Below are 19077 nucleotides of genomic sequence, written 5' to 3'. Positions count from 1 at the left end.
CCTGCCTGGCAAGCGCAAGGTCGTGAGTTCGGTTCCCGGTACCAGAGAAAAAAACAAAAAAAAAAAAAAAAAAAAAAAAAAAAAAAAAGAAAAGCACATCTGAACAAGAAAAGACAAGTCCAGGGTGGTGAACATCTATAATTCCAACTCTCTCTCTGGGAGACTGAAGCAGAAGGATTGTGAGTTCAAGGCCACTGTAGGCAACTTAGTGACTTAGTGAGACCCTGTCTCATAATAAAAAATTAGAAAAAGGGCTGGGTGGGTAGGTTAGCACAAAGACCCTGAGTTCAATCTCCCATACTGCCCAAAGGCGGGGATCATACTGACACAAACACAAAGATCAACCAGATGTTACAATTATCTGACAAGAATTTTAAAGCCACCATCATAAAAATGCTTCAACAAACAATTATGGACCCTGCTGAAACAAAAAAAAATTTTAAATCTCAGCAAAGAAATAAGAGTGCAGTCAGGAAGAGATCTGGGAATTGAACTAAGGGCCTTGTCACACAGCAAGCATGTGCTCTATCACTGAACTACACCCTCAATTCCAGAAGTTATTTTTTAAGATACCAAATGGAAATTAAACAATTAAAACACAGAATTACCAACATAAAACATTTGCTAGAGAGGCTCAAAAGGAATAAATATTGATACATATTAGAACATGGACAAACCCTGAAAATCTTGTAAGAGAAGCCAAGCACCATTTCTGTGAAAATGTTCAGAACAAGCAAATCTACAGCAAGAAAAGAGAGATCAGTGACTGTTAGGAACCAGGGAAGGAGAAGGACAGACAGGACTGATTAGTAGGTACAGGCTTTTTCTTTCTGGAGTGATAAACATGCTCTGGAATTAGATCCAGTGATGCTTCTAAAACATTATGAATTCACCAAAAAAACTAATGAAATGTATACTTTAAAATGGTAAAATTTTAACCAGGCATGGTGGCACATGCCTATAATCCCAACACTCAGGAGGCTGAAGCAGGAGAATCATCAGAAATTTGAGGCCAGCCTGGACTACATAGTGAAACCCTGTCTCAAAAATCAAATTAAAAAAAAAAAAAAAAAGGCAAATTTTACCTCAATACTTTAAAAAAAATAAGAAAATATGATAAACAATTTTAGCTCATAATTCAAGGGAATACTTCAAAAACAACTAAAACTCTGCAACATAAAGTAGATAGCCTAAATAACACTATAGCTATTTTTTAAATTAAAGCCATTATTTTATAAAGTTCCTGAAAAAATTTTCAGCTGCAGCTAACTTCACTGAAGAATTTTACCAAACACTGAGAGAAGAATTAACAGCCATTTTATACAATGTTTTCCAGAAACACAGGAAGCAGAAACAGTTCCCAATTCATTTTATAAGGCCATTTTACTATACAACCACCAAAACCATATAATGACGTAAGAAAACTAAACACCAATAGCTCTCAAGAACTTACAATGAAAAATCCTTAATAAAATATTTGTAAGGCCAGGCATGGTGCTGCACGCCTGCAATCCCAGCACTCAGGAGGCTGAGGCAGAAGGATTGTTTCGAGTTCAAGACCAGCCTGGGCTACAAAGTGAACTCAAGGCCAGCCTGAACTGCATAGCCAGACTCTGTCTCAAAAAGACGAAAAAAATAAAAATAATAATTTTTTAAAAATATTTGTAAACTGAATCCAGCAATAGAGAATACACCACACACATGCAGAATGTGTTCTAGTTATGTAAGGCTAGTAAAAAAAAAAAAAATCTATCAATACCCCATAGCAACAGGGTATAGAAGAAAAGTCATATGATCACAGCAACTATCATGGAAAAAGTATTTTTTAAAAACCTTGATGCCAGCTAGGCACGGTGGCGCACACCTGTAATCCCAGCACTCGGGAGGCTGAGGCAGGAGGATCATTGCTGAGACCAGCTTGGGCTGCAAACTGAGCTCAAGCTATATGAAAAAGGAAGACCTTAAAATAGCCAAATCACTAGTAAAGAACAACAAAGTTGAAAACTCACTACCCAACTTCAAGATTTACAGAGTTATAGTAATCAGGGCAGTATAGTACTGGCAGAGGGATGGACAGACACATGCACATACACATGTGCGCATGCACACACACTACAAAACAGACACAGATTCACATAAACAAGCCCCACTAATTTTTGGCAAAGGTGCAAAAGCAATTCAATGGGAGCGAGGAAATCCTGTCAATAAATGACAAGAGAGCAGACAGACATCCAAAGGGAAAAAATGAATCTCAACCTAAACCTCATGCCTTATACAAAACTTACCTCAAAAGAGAACACAAGTTAAAGAACACAAAAGAAAATCTTTAGGACCTAAAGCTAGGCAGAGTTCTCAGGCATGATACTGAAAGCACAACCTAAAGAAAATGTGACAAACTTAAGCAAATTTTAATACTCTTGCTCTGCAAAGCCCTGTGAAAAGGATGAATGTATCTGATAAAAAGACTTGTACCTAGTATGTACAAAGAACTCTGAAAACTCATCATTTAAAAGTCTTATTAGAAAATGGGCCAAAAATTATGATTTAAAAAGGCATAGCACTGAAGGGAATGAGGGGATGGAGTAAAAGAGGGATGGATAGGACCAAAATATGTTATATACACACAAAAAAGATGTTTAGTCAAAGGCCTTACAGATGGCAGATAAGCACATTCAAAGATGTTCAGCACCTTTAGCCATGCAAATTAAAACTACAAATAGGTATCACTGCACACTATTAACATGGCTTTAAAAAATAATTGACAACACTACATGCTGGGTGAGGGTGTGATGAAACTAGGTCACTGACGTTGGCAATGTAAAAAATGGTACAGCCACTCGAAAAACAGTTTGACCACTTCTTTGAAAACTGTGCTTCTTTAAAATGGACATGTCATGTGACTCAGCATTTGTACTGCTGGACATTCATCACAGAGAAATGAAAACTGACATTCACCAAGATGTTTGTAGATGAGAGTTTATACTAGCTTTGATCAGAATAGCCCAAAACTGGAAATGACCCAAATAGCCTTAATGGGAGAAAGGTTAAACAAACTCCTATAACTGGTACACACATGCCATGGAGTACTACTCACCAATAGAAAGGAATGAACTGTTGGTATATAAATAACTTGGATGAACCTTAAGTGAATTCTGCTGAGTGAAAACAGCAATCTCAAAGCTAGATATTTTATAATTCCATTTACATAACACTCTTACTGTAAAATAAAATCACAGAGAGAACAGATTAGTGGTTGCCATGGGGTAGGAGTATAGGAAGAGGGCAGAAATGCAGATAAAGGGGTAGCCTCACAGGACCCTGTGGTGAGATACAATTATATATCTTGAGTTTAGTGGTAGTTACATAAAGCTATACATGTAATAAAATTGCACAGAACCACAGGGCATGGTGGCCCACACCTAAAATCCTAGCACTGGGGAGGCTGAGACAGGAGAATCACTGCAAGTTTGAGGCCAGCCTGGGCTACAAAGTGAGTTCAAGGCCAACTTGAACTAGACAGTGAGATCTTATCTCAAACAAAAAATTAAAATTTCTTTCTTACACATACCTATGATAAAATTTAATTTATAAATTATGCACAGTAGATGAACAATAATAAAAAAGAACAATGGTAACAGTATACTGTTTCCGTCTTCATAATTGCACAGGAGACTCCTCCTTACCATGTGTTTGTGTGTGTATGTGTGTGTGTGTTTATACATATGTGTTTGTGGTATGTATGTGTGTGTGTATTATGATTTTTTTGTTATTAAGAGCCTTAGCAACCTCATCATATGTTTTTTTTTGCTATTAAGAGCCTTACTTTCCACATAAAGGCAGTATTTTATGGCTCATCTTCGGCATATCCAAATTGCCAACTCCACTACCCTCTCTCTCACACAGAGGGGCCATTACTGTATAAACCAAGGGTTATCTGCACATAAGCATTGCAATACCAAGTCATTCAATACGATAACTGAGTGACTAAGGGACTAATGCGCAAGCAGGCAGGCAGCAAACACAGCATGGATATATTCGACAAAGGAATGATTCACTCTGGGGGAGGCCAATGGCATATTTCACCACTCTGCTCAGAACAGGGCACAATTTAAAACTTTGGAATTGTTATTTCTGGAATTTTTTATGTAAAATCCAGACCTCAGTTAACTATAGGTAACTGAAGCCACAGAAAATACAAGCACAGGTAAGGGGAGACTACTATATAAAAAAATACTTTAAATCTAGTTGTTGGTTTTTCCAGTCATTATTACAACAGAATTAGTTTTATCAGTAATGAAACACCAAACCTAAGTATTATTAATCATAAATATCTACTGAACTATATTTCTTTGAAAGATTTGCTGACTTAATGTATATCTCTATAAGGAAAATATTAAGTTCTAGGGTGATTTAATGGGGCCAAAAGACAAACTGCTAAGGTTCCACCACACTCAATGATAGAAAAAGATTTGTAGGCTCCAGTTCTTCACCCTATCACTTTCACCCATCTATGTATGATTTCCCAGACAATGCCAAAACGTACTAAAGTTTTAACATAAAGCACTATGACAATGTAGTAAAAACTTAACACCACTAATTCAGAATAGGCAATGTTGTTTTTGTATTAGAAAAAAAAATTACTTCATAGAAAATGACAATAATGTAAATAGGGTAGGGAAGAATATCTAAAAAATGTATTCATAATTATTTTAACATCCTCCAACACTTCACAAGAATGTAATAACACAGGGCTAGAGACAAATTTTAAACATGATTCATCACTTCTATAAAACAAGTCCTATACTGCAATTTTTTTCAATTACAAACCTGGATTCGTAAACAGAATCAGTACACAAAGCACACAGTACAAATAAATGTCATTCTGTACAACTATTACTTCAGTATAAACCCCTGTATACTGGCAGAAAGCATCTCTTAGAAATAGTTTTCAAGAGTCATAGCAACTTCTCTAATATATTTTTGACTAAGTACTGGCCTAAGATGATTGAAAATTTAAAACCATTTCCAATAAAATACCCTAATTCAGATGTTCATCCTTTTACAGCAGTACACATACTTGATTCCTCACTCCTATACCCTCGCTTATTACACTTTTCTTCTGTCTTCTTTTAAATCTTTAGCTGCAATGTCAGTGTACTTCACATATCAGAGTGGATTAATGTGCAAAAAAGGGACAAGTCTTCTCTTAAACCCTTGAAAATGGAGACTGAGCTTGAGTGAGACTGTGAAAAAAAATTACCATTCTTCCTCCACTTTACCAGACCTACAAATTTGAGAACACAAAAATGAGTATCACTCCTACTCATGAGGAAAATAAACCAAATAAATCAAATTAGTTGACGGCATATCCCCCAAAGTTTTGGCCAGCTATCACTGTAACCAGTACACATTCTTGAGATTTTTAAAAGTACTTCTTAGTACGGTTTTCCATTTACTAAAGAAATGAGCAAGCCCAGACACTATTCATTCTAAAAGATGACCAAGTCATTATGAAGACATAAGAATTTACAATTCTGTAAGCTCTTTTCTAAATAAGGCCTCTTATCAGAGTCATGTTGAAAATTAGGGCTCCTAGAACAGGCAAAACAGCTGTAAGAATAGTCATTGTCATAAAAATCACACTATTTATTCCTTCCATACAAAGACAAAAATAAAGACACACTGCCATATGTGCTGAGTAATTATTCACACAGCCTGATGGCTTTGCAATGACTCATCACTTGTTCTTCTCACTCTAGTGATCTCCCATCTCTATCTGATTACTTTTTGCATTCCTGAGACAAAATACCGACACCCAAAGTTAAAGGAGGAATGGTTTATTTGGTTCAGTTGGTAGAGGTTTCAGTTCATAGGTGGCTGGTTCCAATGCAGGATGGCATAGCTGAAGAGCACCACAGATGAGAAACAGCTCATGGCAGGCAGAAGGCAGCAAGGCAGCAGGCAGCAAGTGACAAGCAGCAACCCTCTTTCCGCCCCTTAGAGCTTATCCAGGCTACCCACCTTTACAGTGGATAGCACTCACACCAAGGGAGGGGCAGTCTTAATCCTGCCCCAAACTAAGCCAAACCAATCAGTGGACTAATTTAGTCCACACACTCCAGATTCAGCCATCTCTGAAAAGCCCCACCTATGACCGCATGAAGCTTTGGGAGGACATAAGCCACCACAGATGCCAATGCCAGCCAAAACCCTTTAAATCATTTTGTCTCACCTTCCTCTCTACTTCAGCAGCAAAGCCTCTAACTTCAAAATACATTACATCTTGAATCTCACCACTTCCACTACCATCCCCCCTTAGATAATCTCTCCTCCCAACCTTGCATCTTTACAAAAATTATCCTCCACACAGCAGTCTGAGTTTTAAAACAGGCTAGATAAAGTTGAATCTCCACTCAAAAATCTACAACAATTTTCAATCACACTCAAAGCAAAAGCCAAGTTCCTGCAATGACAAGCTGACCTTTGAGACCGGTACCTGGCACATGGCAGGAGTTCAATAAGTACTTGTTGAATGAATTAATCAATCAAGTAATGAAATCTATCTTCAAGGGAAAAAATTATTTGCTTAGGGCAGAACAAAAATAACCCAGTTGTCATGGGTAATGCCTCATTACCACCATGAACAGTAACATGTATTGAGCATTTAGTATGCCAAGCAATATGATGAGTACTTGAGTGCAACAAAAAAATGTACACATCAGGAAAGAAAACCTCATATAAATATTTTAATATTAAATTTATTGAGACATCATCAGACTAAAACAAGTTACTTTTGGCTGTACAATTGTACAAGAGGTACTCAAAGCAGTGGCCATTAGCTTCCAGACATTTATTTGTACAGTGAAATGAAGTGTGTATATATTTTTTGGCAGACACTGTACACTGTTTTTCATCTAATGATTAAAATAGTCCCATGAGTTAAGTATTACTGGTCTTGCAAAGTACCTACAATGTTATTAAAGCAATGCAAGCAAAGGTAAGATTTTTTTTTTTTTTTGGGCGGGGGGGGGCAGTTCCGGTACCAGGAATCAAACTCACGAGCTCACACTTGCCAGGCAGGCGCTGTGCCACTGAGCTAAACCACCAGCCCCAAAGGTAAGATTTAGGCCATATAGTCAGTAAAAAGCAGAGTAAGGCCTAGAAACCAGCACCACATGATGTGTCGATACCATGCACTTAAGTGGTAGCCAATTATCTCTTCAGAGTAAAACTGAGATTTACTAACCGATTCTTGTATGTCAGGTTAAATTATTTACAGTAATTGTATTATTTCATGGAACTATTTACTTAAATTTTTCAAAAACCCAAGGCTAACACTTTTAATTTATCTAACATACCATTTCTTCTTTAACAAGACAACCCTCACCTATTTTGTTTGAAGAAACAACGTGTTACCTAGCTAAAAAGCTTTATTTTCAAATCTCCCCTGCAGATACCAAATTACACAGTTCAGGCCAATAAAACAGAAGTGAAAGTTACTGAGTAAGGCATCCATGAAAAAAAAAAGCCTCTTCGAAAGGGAGCCAACTTAGCTGTTATGTGTCTTTGTACTCTTGCCACATTCTTCTGGCCTACACGCTAACATGAAGCTAGAGGTGAAACAAATATCTTGCAATCATGAGGATGAAAGTCACATGCTAAGTATGGTGGCATGAAAAAACAGGAGTCTGGGTACCTGACAATCTGGACTGGCTGCCACCTCCAGTCATCCTGTTGTATAAGGGGAAATGGGGAAATGAAGCCTGTCACTAAGGCCTGTTACTTCTATTTTCCATTACATGCAGATATATGTAATCCCTATTTCATGCAACCCTATGAGGTTGCTGGTCCAATGACAGGCTCAGTGCAAAAGTAACCTTGGCTGAGTCTCCCACCAGGGAAAAAAATACACTATTAAACCTCTACTCTATTATTAAACTTTCACACTCTCACTGATAGAGTAGGAAGTCCTTCACAGTATGAGGGGGATGGAGGTGAGGCTTTGGAGTTTGTATTTGGAAACCAATACTTTAAACATCAAAATGTGTAATCAATAAAAATTAATAAAAAGGAGGTGAAAATCAAATTTATACTAGTGGGCTGCCTTTGCCAAAGCTAAATGAATTCTACCCACCTAAACAATTTTAAAGTCGTCTGAAGTTTTCAACTTTCTAAATCTAGTCTGAAGAAAATAAAAGTCTCAAAAATTTCTTGAAACTTTTCAAAGCATGATAATAAAAGCCACATGGCACCACCCTCTGACTTGCCCATGTTCATCTTTGCCATCATATTGTACTGTAGCAGTATCTTGGTGACAGGGCCTTATAACACTATGCTACCATGTCTAATATATATCCCTAAACCCATCTAAACTTGAATGAGACCTGGAACTAAGGAAAAAATAGACATACCTGAGGTTCCACTAAGAGTTAAAATCAGATGTTACAAGATTTCAAATCACACAGTACTTCACATTTCATAGCATACCAAAAATTATGAAATATAAAGACAAAAGGAAGAAAAAAATTTTAAGTAGAGATAACATCATTTTACATAGCATTTAATGAATTAACACATTCCCACTGGTGATACACGCATGACTGTCCCATTGAGCAGCTTCTACCACCAGTAGTTCAAGCTGCCCAGGAGTGAGACATTCGAATTTGAATGTCCCTCATGAACATGTTAAGCCCCTTCTACAAACAACTGCACTCAATCCACCCATCAGTCCCAAAGACAAAAATACTTTTATCTACATTTTAGACAAAAAGCCAACACTAAAAGAAGTTTAATAATTTGCCCAAGATCACAAAGCTAGTAAGAGACCAAGTCAAACCCCAAAACTTACACTTTTACAACAATTTTAACACATGTCAAATAAAATCTAACACAGGCTTAATAATTCTAATGCAAGACGACAGGTCAGGAAAGAGTTCAAACATCCTTACAAGATAAATGACTATGTGAAGAATACTAACATCTTTTACAAATAATCATATACAGAAAATTTCAAATTTTGCCAAAACATGCTTACGATGATACAATTCTTTTAAAGGAAATTCTTTGAATTCTCAGTCTGTATACTTGGAATAGGTTCCCAGAGAAAGTTTTTCTTCCCACTGTAGGATTTTACCATAAAGAAGAACAAACCTAGGTGTGGCAGTGCACACCTGTAATCCCAGCATTTGGCAGACTGAAGCACAATTGTGAGTTTGAGGCCAGCCTGACTACATAGGAAGACCCTGTCTCAGAGACACAGACACAGACACAGACACAGACAGGAAGAGCCCCATAAATATCACAGTACTAAGTAGTCCACGTGAAAAAACTACAAGTCAAATAAACCATAGATCTGCTTTAATGGGGAGAGATACCACTATACTGGTTCCCCTAGAATACAATCCTTTGAAAATAAAATCAAAATGATCTACCAAATCCTTTTTTCTAGACTCCAATCATTTGTCTCCTGAAAAACTTAAGTAAAACCTGAAGAAATCTGAAAGATTTATCTTGAAGAGTACAGCTTATTACAAAATACTGTGTTCCTGGGCTAGGGGTATAGCTCAGAGAGTGGTAAGGCTTACCCAGCATGCAAAAAGCTCAAGGCCTGACCTCCAACACCACCAAGAATAACAACAATAATAATTCCTTCTGTATTGACTTTACTAGTTATATGAGGCTGTAGTTCACAAAAACTTTTTTTTACTCCCTACTGGGAGGATGGGTAAGGGAAAAGTGTGAGAGGTAAAATGGACAATGTAAGGAACACATCAGATCTTTTCACTATAAGGATAGTCCCTTAATCTATGGGACTACAACCCCCAAGTCTAATTCATATACAAAAACCAATCACTGCAAAGGCAAGAACAAGGATCCTGAATTAGGCAACGAGACGCCAATAGTGACTCCACCACTCGGTATATAACTTTATGGCATTATTTTACCTTTCTATGTTTCAGTGCCTTCAGCTATAATAAAGTGTTCATCTTATCTAACAGAATACATTAAATGAATTCAAAATATATCAGAGACTTAAATGTAGCAACTAAAGCTGCAAGACTCTGAACACACGGCAAAAATTTTTCATGTTGGGTTAGTAATTTCTCAGACACAACACCAAAGCAAAGTGAATAAAAGAAGAAAGTGATACATCATACTTCATCAAAATGTAAAACTTTTGTGTTTTAAAACATACTAGTAAGACCCAGGCATGGTGGTGCACACCTGTAATCTCAGCACTATGCGAGTCCGGGAGTATCACAAGTAATAAGTAAGTTGGAGCCCACCTTAACATATTTAGGCCCTGTATCAAAATTTTTTAAATATTAAAAAGGGCTGAAGATGTAGCTCCGTGTTAAGGCTCCAAGTTCAATCCCCAATACCACTATGAAAAACAAAATTTTTGCCGGGCATGGTGGCACACACCTGTAAAGCCAGCACTCGGGAGGCTGAGGCAGGAGGATTGTTGCGAGTTCGAGGCCATCCTGTGTTACAAAGTGAGCTCAAGGCCAGCCTGAACTGCATAGCAAGACCCTGTCTTAAAAAGACCAAAAAAAAAAAAAATTTTTTTAAAGGACACCATTAAGAAAATGAAGCCAAACTAAACTGGGGGAAAAAAATATTGTACTGAAATCATAATCAGATGAGTAACTCATACCCAGAATGAATATATTAATATTTTATCTCTCCTATATATCATTAATAATATAAATGTTCCACCAGACAATCCAAGTAGGCAGAAATTTTAAAATGACATTTTATCAAAGAAGATATATGAAAAACTTATAACCATAGGAAGAGATGCTCACCATCATAAGTCCTTAGGGAAAAACAAATCAAAAACCACAAAAAGATAGACACTAGGATGGCTATAATCAAAAAGACGGGGCTGCATATAAAGCTCAGTGGTACAGCACACACACACTTAGCATGTGTAAGATTTAATACACACACACACACACACACACACACGTAGGCACACCAAAAACTGGCCAGGATTTAAAACAATGGCAAGTAAAATAGTATAGCTACTTTTAAAAAATGCATTAGTGTCTTAAAATGTTAAACTTACCAGCTAGGCACTGTGGCACATGCCTGTAATCCAGCACTCTGGAAGGCCAAGGCAGGAGAATCACAAGTTCAAGCCTGAGCAATTTAGTGACTTAGCAAAATTCTGTCTCAAAATAAAAACTCTAAAAAGGGATTGAAAGGGGCTGGGAATATAGTTTAGTGCAAACACCCTAAATTCAATCTCCACCATGGCAAATACACAAATAAAAGTTAAATTTACTATATGATCCAATAATTCCACTTCTGGCGTACATTCAAGGAATATAAAATAGGTTCACATGAAGACCTGACATAAACACTGATAGCAGAAACAATCCAATATCCACTGACTAGTGTCCAATGACAAGTCATGTTGTGCTGCATGCTACAACATGAATGGACCTCAAAAGCATGCAAAGGGAAAAAAAATGACAAACACAAGAGACTACCTACTATATGCTCACATTTATAGAAATCTATAGACACACAAAATAGATTTGTGGTGGCCTGGGGCTAAGGGAAACAGGGAGTAACTACAAATGGACATGAGGTGGGGCTGGGGATTTAGCTCAGCGGCAAAAGCGCCTGCCTGGCAAGCGCAAGGTCGTGAGTTCGGTTCCTGGTACCGGAGAAAAACCAAAAAAAAAAACAAAAACAAATGGACATGAGGTATCTTTTTGGAATGATGGAAATGTTCTAAAACTGGACTGTGGTGGTGACTGAACAACTCTGTAAATTTACTAAAAAATTACTGGATTGTACACTTTAATCAGGTAAACTTTATGGGATAATTTAGGCCTCAACAGAACTGTTTGGAAATTTTTTAAAATAAGCTAAGTGAGAAAAGTCCAATACAACACATTATATAATGCCATTTTTGTGAAATGTCCAAAAAGAAAAAAATCTACAGATAGAAAACAGATTTATAGTTGCCTGAACCAGGGATGGGAAAAGAGACTAACTCTCAACAGGCACAATGTAATCTCATTGGGATGACAGAAATATCCTAAAACTGGATTACAGTATGGTATTATACCTCTGTAAAATTGGTTTAAAAAAATAAAGTGGTCAGATCACATCGGAAAACTGCTCATTTGTGTGCTTGGTTTTTTGTGGCACTGGTTTTTTGTGGCGCCAATCCCTCACCTATACCTGGCAAGCACAAAGCCAATGAACTATACCCCAAGCTCTATTTTATTTTATTATATTTTGAGAAAGGATCTCAATAAAATTGAAGCTGGCCTTAAACTTAAAATCCTCCTGCCTCAGCCTCCCAATAGCTGGGATTACAAGTGTGCACCCGTGTAGTTACTAACATTTGATGAACCATGGATCACTCCGTGAATGTCATGAAAACTAATCCTATCCAGACGACTGAGAGAAACAATTCAGATATCCTATGGATCTGAGAACACAAAATTATAAATCACTAAATCTCTAGAGTCCTTGCAACTCTGAAACTGTATGCCACCTTAACAGAAAAAGCACTGAGAATGCTACAACCACCCTTTTCACCCTAAAAAAAGATACCCAATCAAAAAAGAAAGCAAAATTCCTCTTTTGAAAGAATAGGGACCCCTTTACTTTTCTGATATCATTGTGGACTCTCCTATTTAATCCCCTTCCTTCAATATAAAACTGTAACTGACCTACACAGAAGCAATCAAGTCAGACATCTAGCTAAACTCAACCAGCACACATCAAAGACCCAACATGTATCAAGGACACAGGCCATGAAACGGTTTAAGAAAAATAAAATGTCTTTTAGACAAAATTAGCCCAGGTTTTAAACCAAAGAGCAAGTAAAATGAATGAATGAATGAATGAATGAATAAATAAATAAATAAATTTGACGTTTCTTTAAAACACAGACTCAGTGCAATATGCACTGACACCTCTAAGGCAGCTAAGGCGTCTTCAGCTGGTCACTGTTATAAAACTAGTTTTAGGCCAAAGTAGACAATTCCTCCTCAAACACACAGGGACTGCTCATGTGAGCTACACTGAGTCTCTGTTTAGCTAAACCCACCCCGTTTGGATTTCTAAAGTGACTGTGTTATTGTTGTCCAATACTCCCTCAACCTCAGTCCCTAGCCTCCCCCAATCATTATACCTCTCTGAGAATTACAATCCATGTTTGTGCAAGTTTTGGTCCGCTGGTGTTCCCGGACCCCCTTCAAATCCATTCACACAGCCCCCAGATCTACAGAATCACGTTATGCCCCCGGTTGAAATCACTCTAACCTCCGTCTCTAGGTTATTCTCTATTAGAAAAACTTGTTTATTTCTTCCTCCCACCTGCCAAAACCTGTTCTCTCTCCCTCTTTTTTTTTTTTTTTTTTTTTTTTTTTTTTTTGGTTTTTTGCTACCTGTTTGTCTGCCTATCTCACTAGAAACTCAGTTGCAAGGAGCCAGAGCTGGGTCCACTACCTTGCTCAGCGCGGTACCAGCATCTTCCCCAGCTCCACAGCAGCGATGGCTAGCGCCCGCGGCCATTCAAAAAATCGGGGTCTGGATCCAAGAAGGAGCCAAAGCGCGCAGTCTCACAACCCCAGAAATTGGGAACTCTGCGCACAATCCCAATATCCCAATTTTCACACAACCTCGGAGAGGCCTATACCACACCTGCACTTTTCTTCTCCACGATATGTCACTCGCGCTCAAATATCTGTGGAACCCGTACACAAATACTCCACCTGCTCTCGAGCTGCACTCCGCCCCGCCTCACAGGTGCGCGCCTCAAAGCCCCCTCCCTGCCTGCACGCGCCACCAGCTCCGGACTCCAAACATGCGCACGCACAGAGCTCTGCCCCACGGGCGGCCCTCGAACGTCTGCGGATGCTGCAACCCTCGAGCTCCCGCGGGTCCCCGCGTCCCCGCGTGTCACCCGCCGCCCTGCGGAGCGCCTCCCCCTCCGCGGCGCCGGCTCTCACCGATCACCTCCTGCAGCTCATAATCGTCCCGGTTGATGGACCAGGGCAGGGCGCTCGAGTCCTCGGACATGACGATAGCAGCGGCTCTCGGTCCTCCTCAAAGTCACTGACCTCCCGTCTCCTCGCAGCAAGTCTCCCCACCCCCAACCGCCGCGCCGCCGCCGCCGCCGCCGCCGCCGAGCCCCCACCAACCGCCTGAAGAACAGCCACGGGTCGCACGGCGCCGGGGCGCGGGGTCACTGTGTGGCACAGCGGCGGCGGCTCACAGCTCCGGCGAACCTCGTTTCCTGCGCCTGTGTCCAGCACTCCCCGGCCCGGCCCACGTCCCTGCCTCGGCCTCCGCTGCACCCGCGACAGAAACCTCCCCTGGGCCCAGCCCCTCCGCCCCGCCCTCCACCAGACCCCAGCAAGGGCCAAACTTTCCCCTCTGCCTCCACCTGCCGACACGCAGCGCGCTGACGTCACCGCGCCGGTCGCGCCCCGCCTTGGAACCGCCTCTATCCGCCATATCAAGTGTGTCTGGATAACCACGAGCAAGCACAAAACTCAGAAGGGGGAAGCTGAACGTGGATAGGAAAAAATACCTAGGGAAGCAGTTCAGAAAGGGCCACGGAAAGCAGAAGTAGAGCATGAAGACGCGCGCAAGGGGAGGTAGCCACACTAAACATGGCGACCAGGCGGAGGGGGCGGAGTCACTGCTAGCAGCTGGCGCACGTTGCCGTCTCCGTCGTCGCATTCATTGGTTGGTTTGAGAAGGAACGAGAAGGGCAATGGGTGTGTGTGGACGTCAGTCGTAAATTAGTCCCGCCTCCAGCCTGTCAGCGCGCTACTCCGCGATCGTAGAGCTCCGGTCTTTGAAGACCCGTGGTATTCCGTTTGCCTAACCGCTTTCTCTGTGGCGACGTCACGGCGTAACCGTCACACCCTCGAACGTGCAAATTGCTCTTCAGGGTGTGGAGAATCCTGAGGGAGCGGCTGGGTGGGGACAATTGCCAACTAGGATAAAGGTCTTGGGCGCTCTTGAGGAGGGGAACCGGAAACCTGTCCCGTGACCGCATTTTTTTTCAAGGCGGAAGTGCTCTGTAGCGCGGGGCTCAGCGCACGCTGCAGCGCATCCTCTAATGTTGGACTGCGAACGAGTTCTCACCGGGCTCTGCTTTGGGTCTGGAGAGCAAACAGCCGCCTGCTCTGGGGGCCTCAGGACGTTGGGGCATTTTTTTCCTACTGAACTTGATCTATTAAGTAAGTGAGGCTCTTCCCACAAGTGGCCTTGTATTTTGTGCACCTTCAATGAACTTCAGTTTTCTCAGGTTTCCTAGATAATGGCATTGAAAAACGCACTTGGTAAAATGGTAACAATAAATAAATAAAATAAAATAGCAATATGAAGACGGCCGGGTGTGGAAGTCTCCACTGAGAATACCTCTCAGTCCTATAGCACTCACTAAGGAAGAGACCCTTCACCGAGGCCCTCCCAAGCCCTGAGTTTGCCTGTGCCCATCCCTCTTGTAAGATAAGTGGGAAGACCAGAAGAGTTAGGTTTGCACATGGTTGATAAGACGAGAACGTCTCATAGAGGGGGTGGCATGCCTGCAGATCTTGCAAAGCTAACTTTGATTTCATCCTGTCAAATTGAGAGGATAAAATATACCAGTCAGCAAAGGTGCCAGAGTTCCCGACAGTATGGCATAGGACTTATTATGAAAATTGGTTTCAATCATTGCTACTACACTATCTTCACGGCATGTGTTGCCTTTCTTTGTCTTTTTACAGGAAGAGTAGAGTGGGCATCATGTCAGAGAACTATATCTGATGCTAAGGATTGGCAATCTCAAGGTTTGTTTCAGTAGAAAGATCCAGAAAGCAGAAATACCCTGGGGTTGTTGGGCTATTGGACCATGGACAGACTTAGGATTTTTTTTTTTTCACTCCTTTGAAACTCTATGCATAATGATAAAGAGTTCAGAGAGAAGTGTTGGCAAACTTCCTCTTCCTGTCTTCCCCCCAAAAAGAAGCTACTAATCTAATGTCGTTTGGCCCACGTTCTGATGGGGCATGGTCACTATACATTCACCCATGTGTTCTTTTCTGTCTCCTCAACACACATACTTTTATGAATGACTGAAACGAGACCTGCTCTACAGATCTTGTCATTACATTTCCCCTATATCTGACTTTCCTGGTGCACTTTACAATTCCATGCTTTAAATGAGCAGAGAATTGGTACCCATTTTGATAACAATCTCAAACCATGACCCCTTTCTCATCCTGTGGAGGAGTTTGTATGTGAAAGTACTGTCGTAAATGTCATAAATACAGTTATGACCAACGCAGCCTTGACCTCTTTTCATGGAGCATATGATTTTAGTAGAGAACAGTAAACGACTAAGGTCCGGGGGGCCTGCCTTTACCTACACCTAGAAAACTAATTCACTCTCCAACTCATTCCATTACAGGGTATATAAATCTATATTCTTTGTAAATGTATAATATTTCATGGTATGCATGGACCATAATTTTACCATTCACATAGTATTTTAAGCAGGATACAGAGGGGTTTTAGTTATTTGACACTATTTTAAAAATAATAGTTTTATCTTAATTATGCTGCTGGTGCTTGCATATGACTCCTTTCATAAGACTTGGCAGAGATGAGAAAAAGTTTTCAGAAAAGTCTGAGATATTTTCCCAGAAGAGGGACCCTGTTTTCTCCCACATTCTCAAGGGAGACCCTGTCTTAGTTCAGATTCCCCCCAGAATCAGATTCTGAGACCAAAATTTGGTCTCAGCAAGTAGTTTAAGAGAAGACTCCAAGAGGCACTCTAAAGGAATAGAGAAGTGGAGGAGGATAGTTGTTAACAGGTGCATTAATGAAGGGTTATTGTGTGGGCACTGGGATCAATCCCGTTGGAAGCCACCTGAAAAACAGATATACCTCAGAATTGTCCTACTAAGAGACAAGGAATCAAATTTTTTTTTTCTCTCAATAGTGGGGATTGAACCCAGAGCTTTTGCACTGGGCTACACCTCCACCCTGGTTTATTGTTGTTGTTTTTAAAAAAGGTGTAGCTAAATTGCTTAGGTTGGGCTCAAACTCACAGTCCTGCTTTAGCTGTCCAGAGTGCTAGGATCCCAGGCCCACCACTGCACACACTTTTTCCTTTTCCTCTTTATGAAGCTAATGCTTCTGCACCTCTGCCCACATCTGTGCTTAGAAGACCATGCTCCTCAGGTAAGCTCTTAAGTAGGCCCAAAGAATATGAACCAGGTCTAGATAGCATCTACTAGTGTGTGTAAACTTAAAAGAATCATTGTCTGGACTGAGAAATAAGGAGTGAAAGTATATTCATGTTTCTCTTCTTACTGTTGCCCATAAGCAACTTACTTGCCCTGTGCTTTGCTTTTGACACCTGCAGAATAGGGGGAAAAGGACTGATTTTAAGACTAGTAATGTCTTGAGTAATCACTACTGGGTAATTATATAGAGCTGTAATGATCAAGGTTTTATAGGATCCTTTAATGAAAGAAACTATTTTTGAAGTATGAAAATTAATGTGTACCCGTGTGAAAAACCTAGATATTAAAAATATGCACAGCATACACACACAGTTTTATATCTCTGTCATGAGCTGGTTTTCTCAGCATTTACACATCAGTGCCAGCACCAACTACACACTGCTATAATCTATGCCCCATTACATGTCACGTGTAGTGTGGTGTCATCCCTTGTTAGGCAAAGAGACAATGACCATACCTCACACAGGTTCACTTTCCCCCTTGTGTCTGGAATAGTGCCCTGCAGAGGCACATGTCCACGTGGTTTTAGTTAAGCAAATATAAACAAAAGCTAAGAACTAGACTGCAGTGACGAAGTGATTTCCTGGTAAACCAAAAAATGAATGGCCAAGGTATCAGGCACTCAGGGCCTGCCAGGTAAGTAGGTATACGTGGTATTGTAGAGGTAAGAAAATCAGTCTGCAAAAAGTAGAATCTATATGAAGCTAGATTGGAAGACAGAGGAGCTTCAGGTTCTCCCAGACGGGCACTGTGTCAGCCTAATGACCTCAAGCTGGGGTGAGCACAGATGGCAAATACCAAAGGGAGAAGGAGTTCCTAAGTACCATCAGCATTCAAACAATAGCGATTAAAAGTTAGTATGTCTAAAAAAATACTTCATTAATGTGTTTATTGTATCATTATTGTGCTAGGGAAAAATCGGAAACAACCATGAGTCCATTGATGGGAAAGGTCGACTGCTTTTATTTGTTATGTGGAACATCTCAGGATACATAAGAAATCTGTTTGTTGGTGTAATTAATGCTACCTAAAGTAACTAAGTCTCCATCCTGGCCTGACTCTCTCAGCCCCTAGCCTGCTTGCCAGCAGAAGCATTACTCTCTGCAAGGATTTTAACCCAACACTCTACTGTCCACAACCCAGGAAAGGAGATAAGATAGGACAAGGAAGTTATCAGGTCCTGGGGACATCTGGAGACACCCAAATATTTACAAGGAACACTTCAAAGGACTCGGCCCACTGAGATGCACGATTGCGAGAAAACTTTAACCACAGTTCTTCCTTGGGATCTTCTTGCCTAATGTCCCCTGCCTTCTTTCCTTCTCTACAAAAGGGACACACTTCTCTTTGTTTGGGGTAGGAGATCTTATCACACTCTCTGCCTGAACCCAGGTACAATAAATTCCATGCCATGTTGCTGTTGCACAAGCCTGGTGGTCAGTGGTGCTTATTTATGTTACAATAACAACCTAAAAATCTGAACAGTGTAACCCAGAAACTTATTTTTCACACACATAAGGTCCACATCCCTGGTCTCTGTCATCCAAGCAAAGAATCAGAGATTTGATTTGATTTCCTCTTACAGCACCACCATTTTATAATGTCTCCCTGAAGTCTTCCACTAAGTCCTGTGCACCTAGCCAGCCAGTTAAAAGAGAGAACACCACCTGCGTCCATTACTTCCTGCCATGCTGTATTCAGTCATCTGTCAACAGTGCCTGCGACATGAATGTGAACTGGCCTCCCAGACCTTATTACCTGCCTTTACCTACACCTACAAAACTAGTTCACTCTCCAA

The 19077-nt window shown here is 40.4% G+C and overlaps 1 protein-coding gene and 1 long non-coding RNA gene across 3 annotated transcripts in view; one reads left to right on the top strand and one right to left on the bottom strand.

Moving 5' to 3' along the window:
- The window catches only part of Oxsr1 (oxidative stress responsive 1), a 120702-nt gene extending 105306 nt beyond the window's left edge, over positions 1-15396 (bottom strand). The window contains exon 1 of one of the 2 annotated variants that reach the window (XM_005386597.2): positions 13983-15396. In XM_005386597.2, coding sequence (XP_005386654.1) covers positions 13983-14052 — 70 coding nt within the window. In that variant the 5' untranslated portion in view covers positions 14053-15396. The remainder of the gene's footprint in view (positions 1-13982) is intronic. The other variant, XM_013515207.1, reaches the window with a different exon arrangement.
- LOC106148735 lies at positions 15136-18707 on the top strand. Its single transcript, XR_001234398.1, has 3 exons — positions 15136-15224; positions 15756-15818; positions 18347-18707. It is a non-coding gene; the product is annotated as an uncharacterized LOC106148735 (long non-coding RNA).
- The last annotated feature ends 370 nt before the right edge of the window (positions 18708-19077 follow it).

This window comes from Chinchilla lanigera, unplaced genomic scaffold (genome assembly GCF_000276665.1).
Source record: "Chinchilla lanigera isolate Chin_1 unplaced genomic scaffold, ChiLan1.0 scaffold00026, whole genome shotgun sequence".
In the NCBI taxonomy this organism is placed as follows: Eukaryota; Metazoa; Chordata; class Mammalia; order Rodentia; family Chinchillidae; genus Chinchilla; species Chinchilla lanigera.
This window is presented reverse-complemented; position numbering and strand designations above follow the sequence as displayed.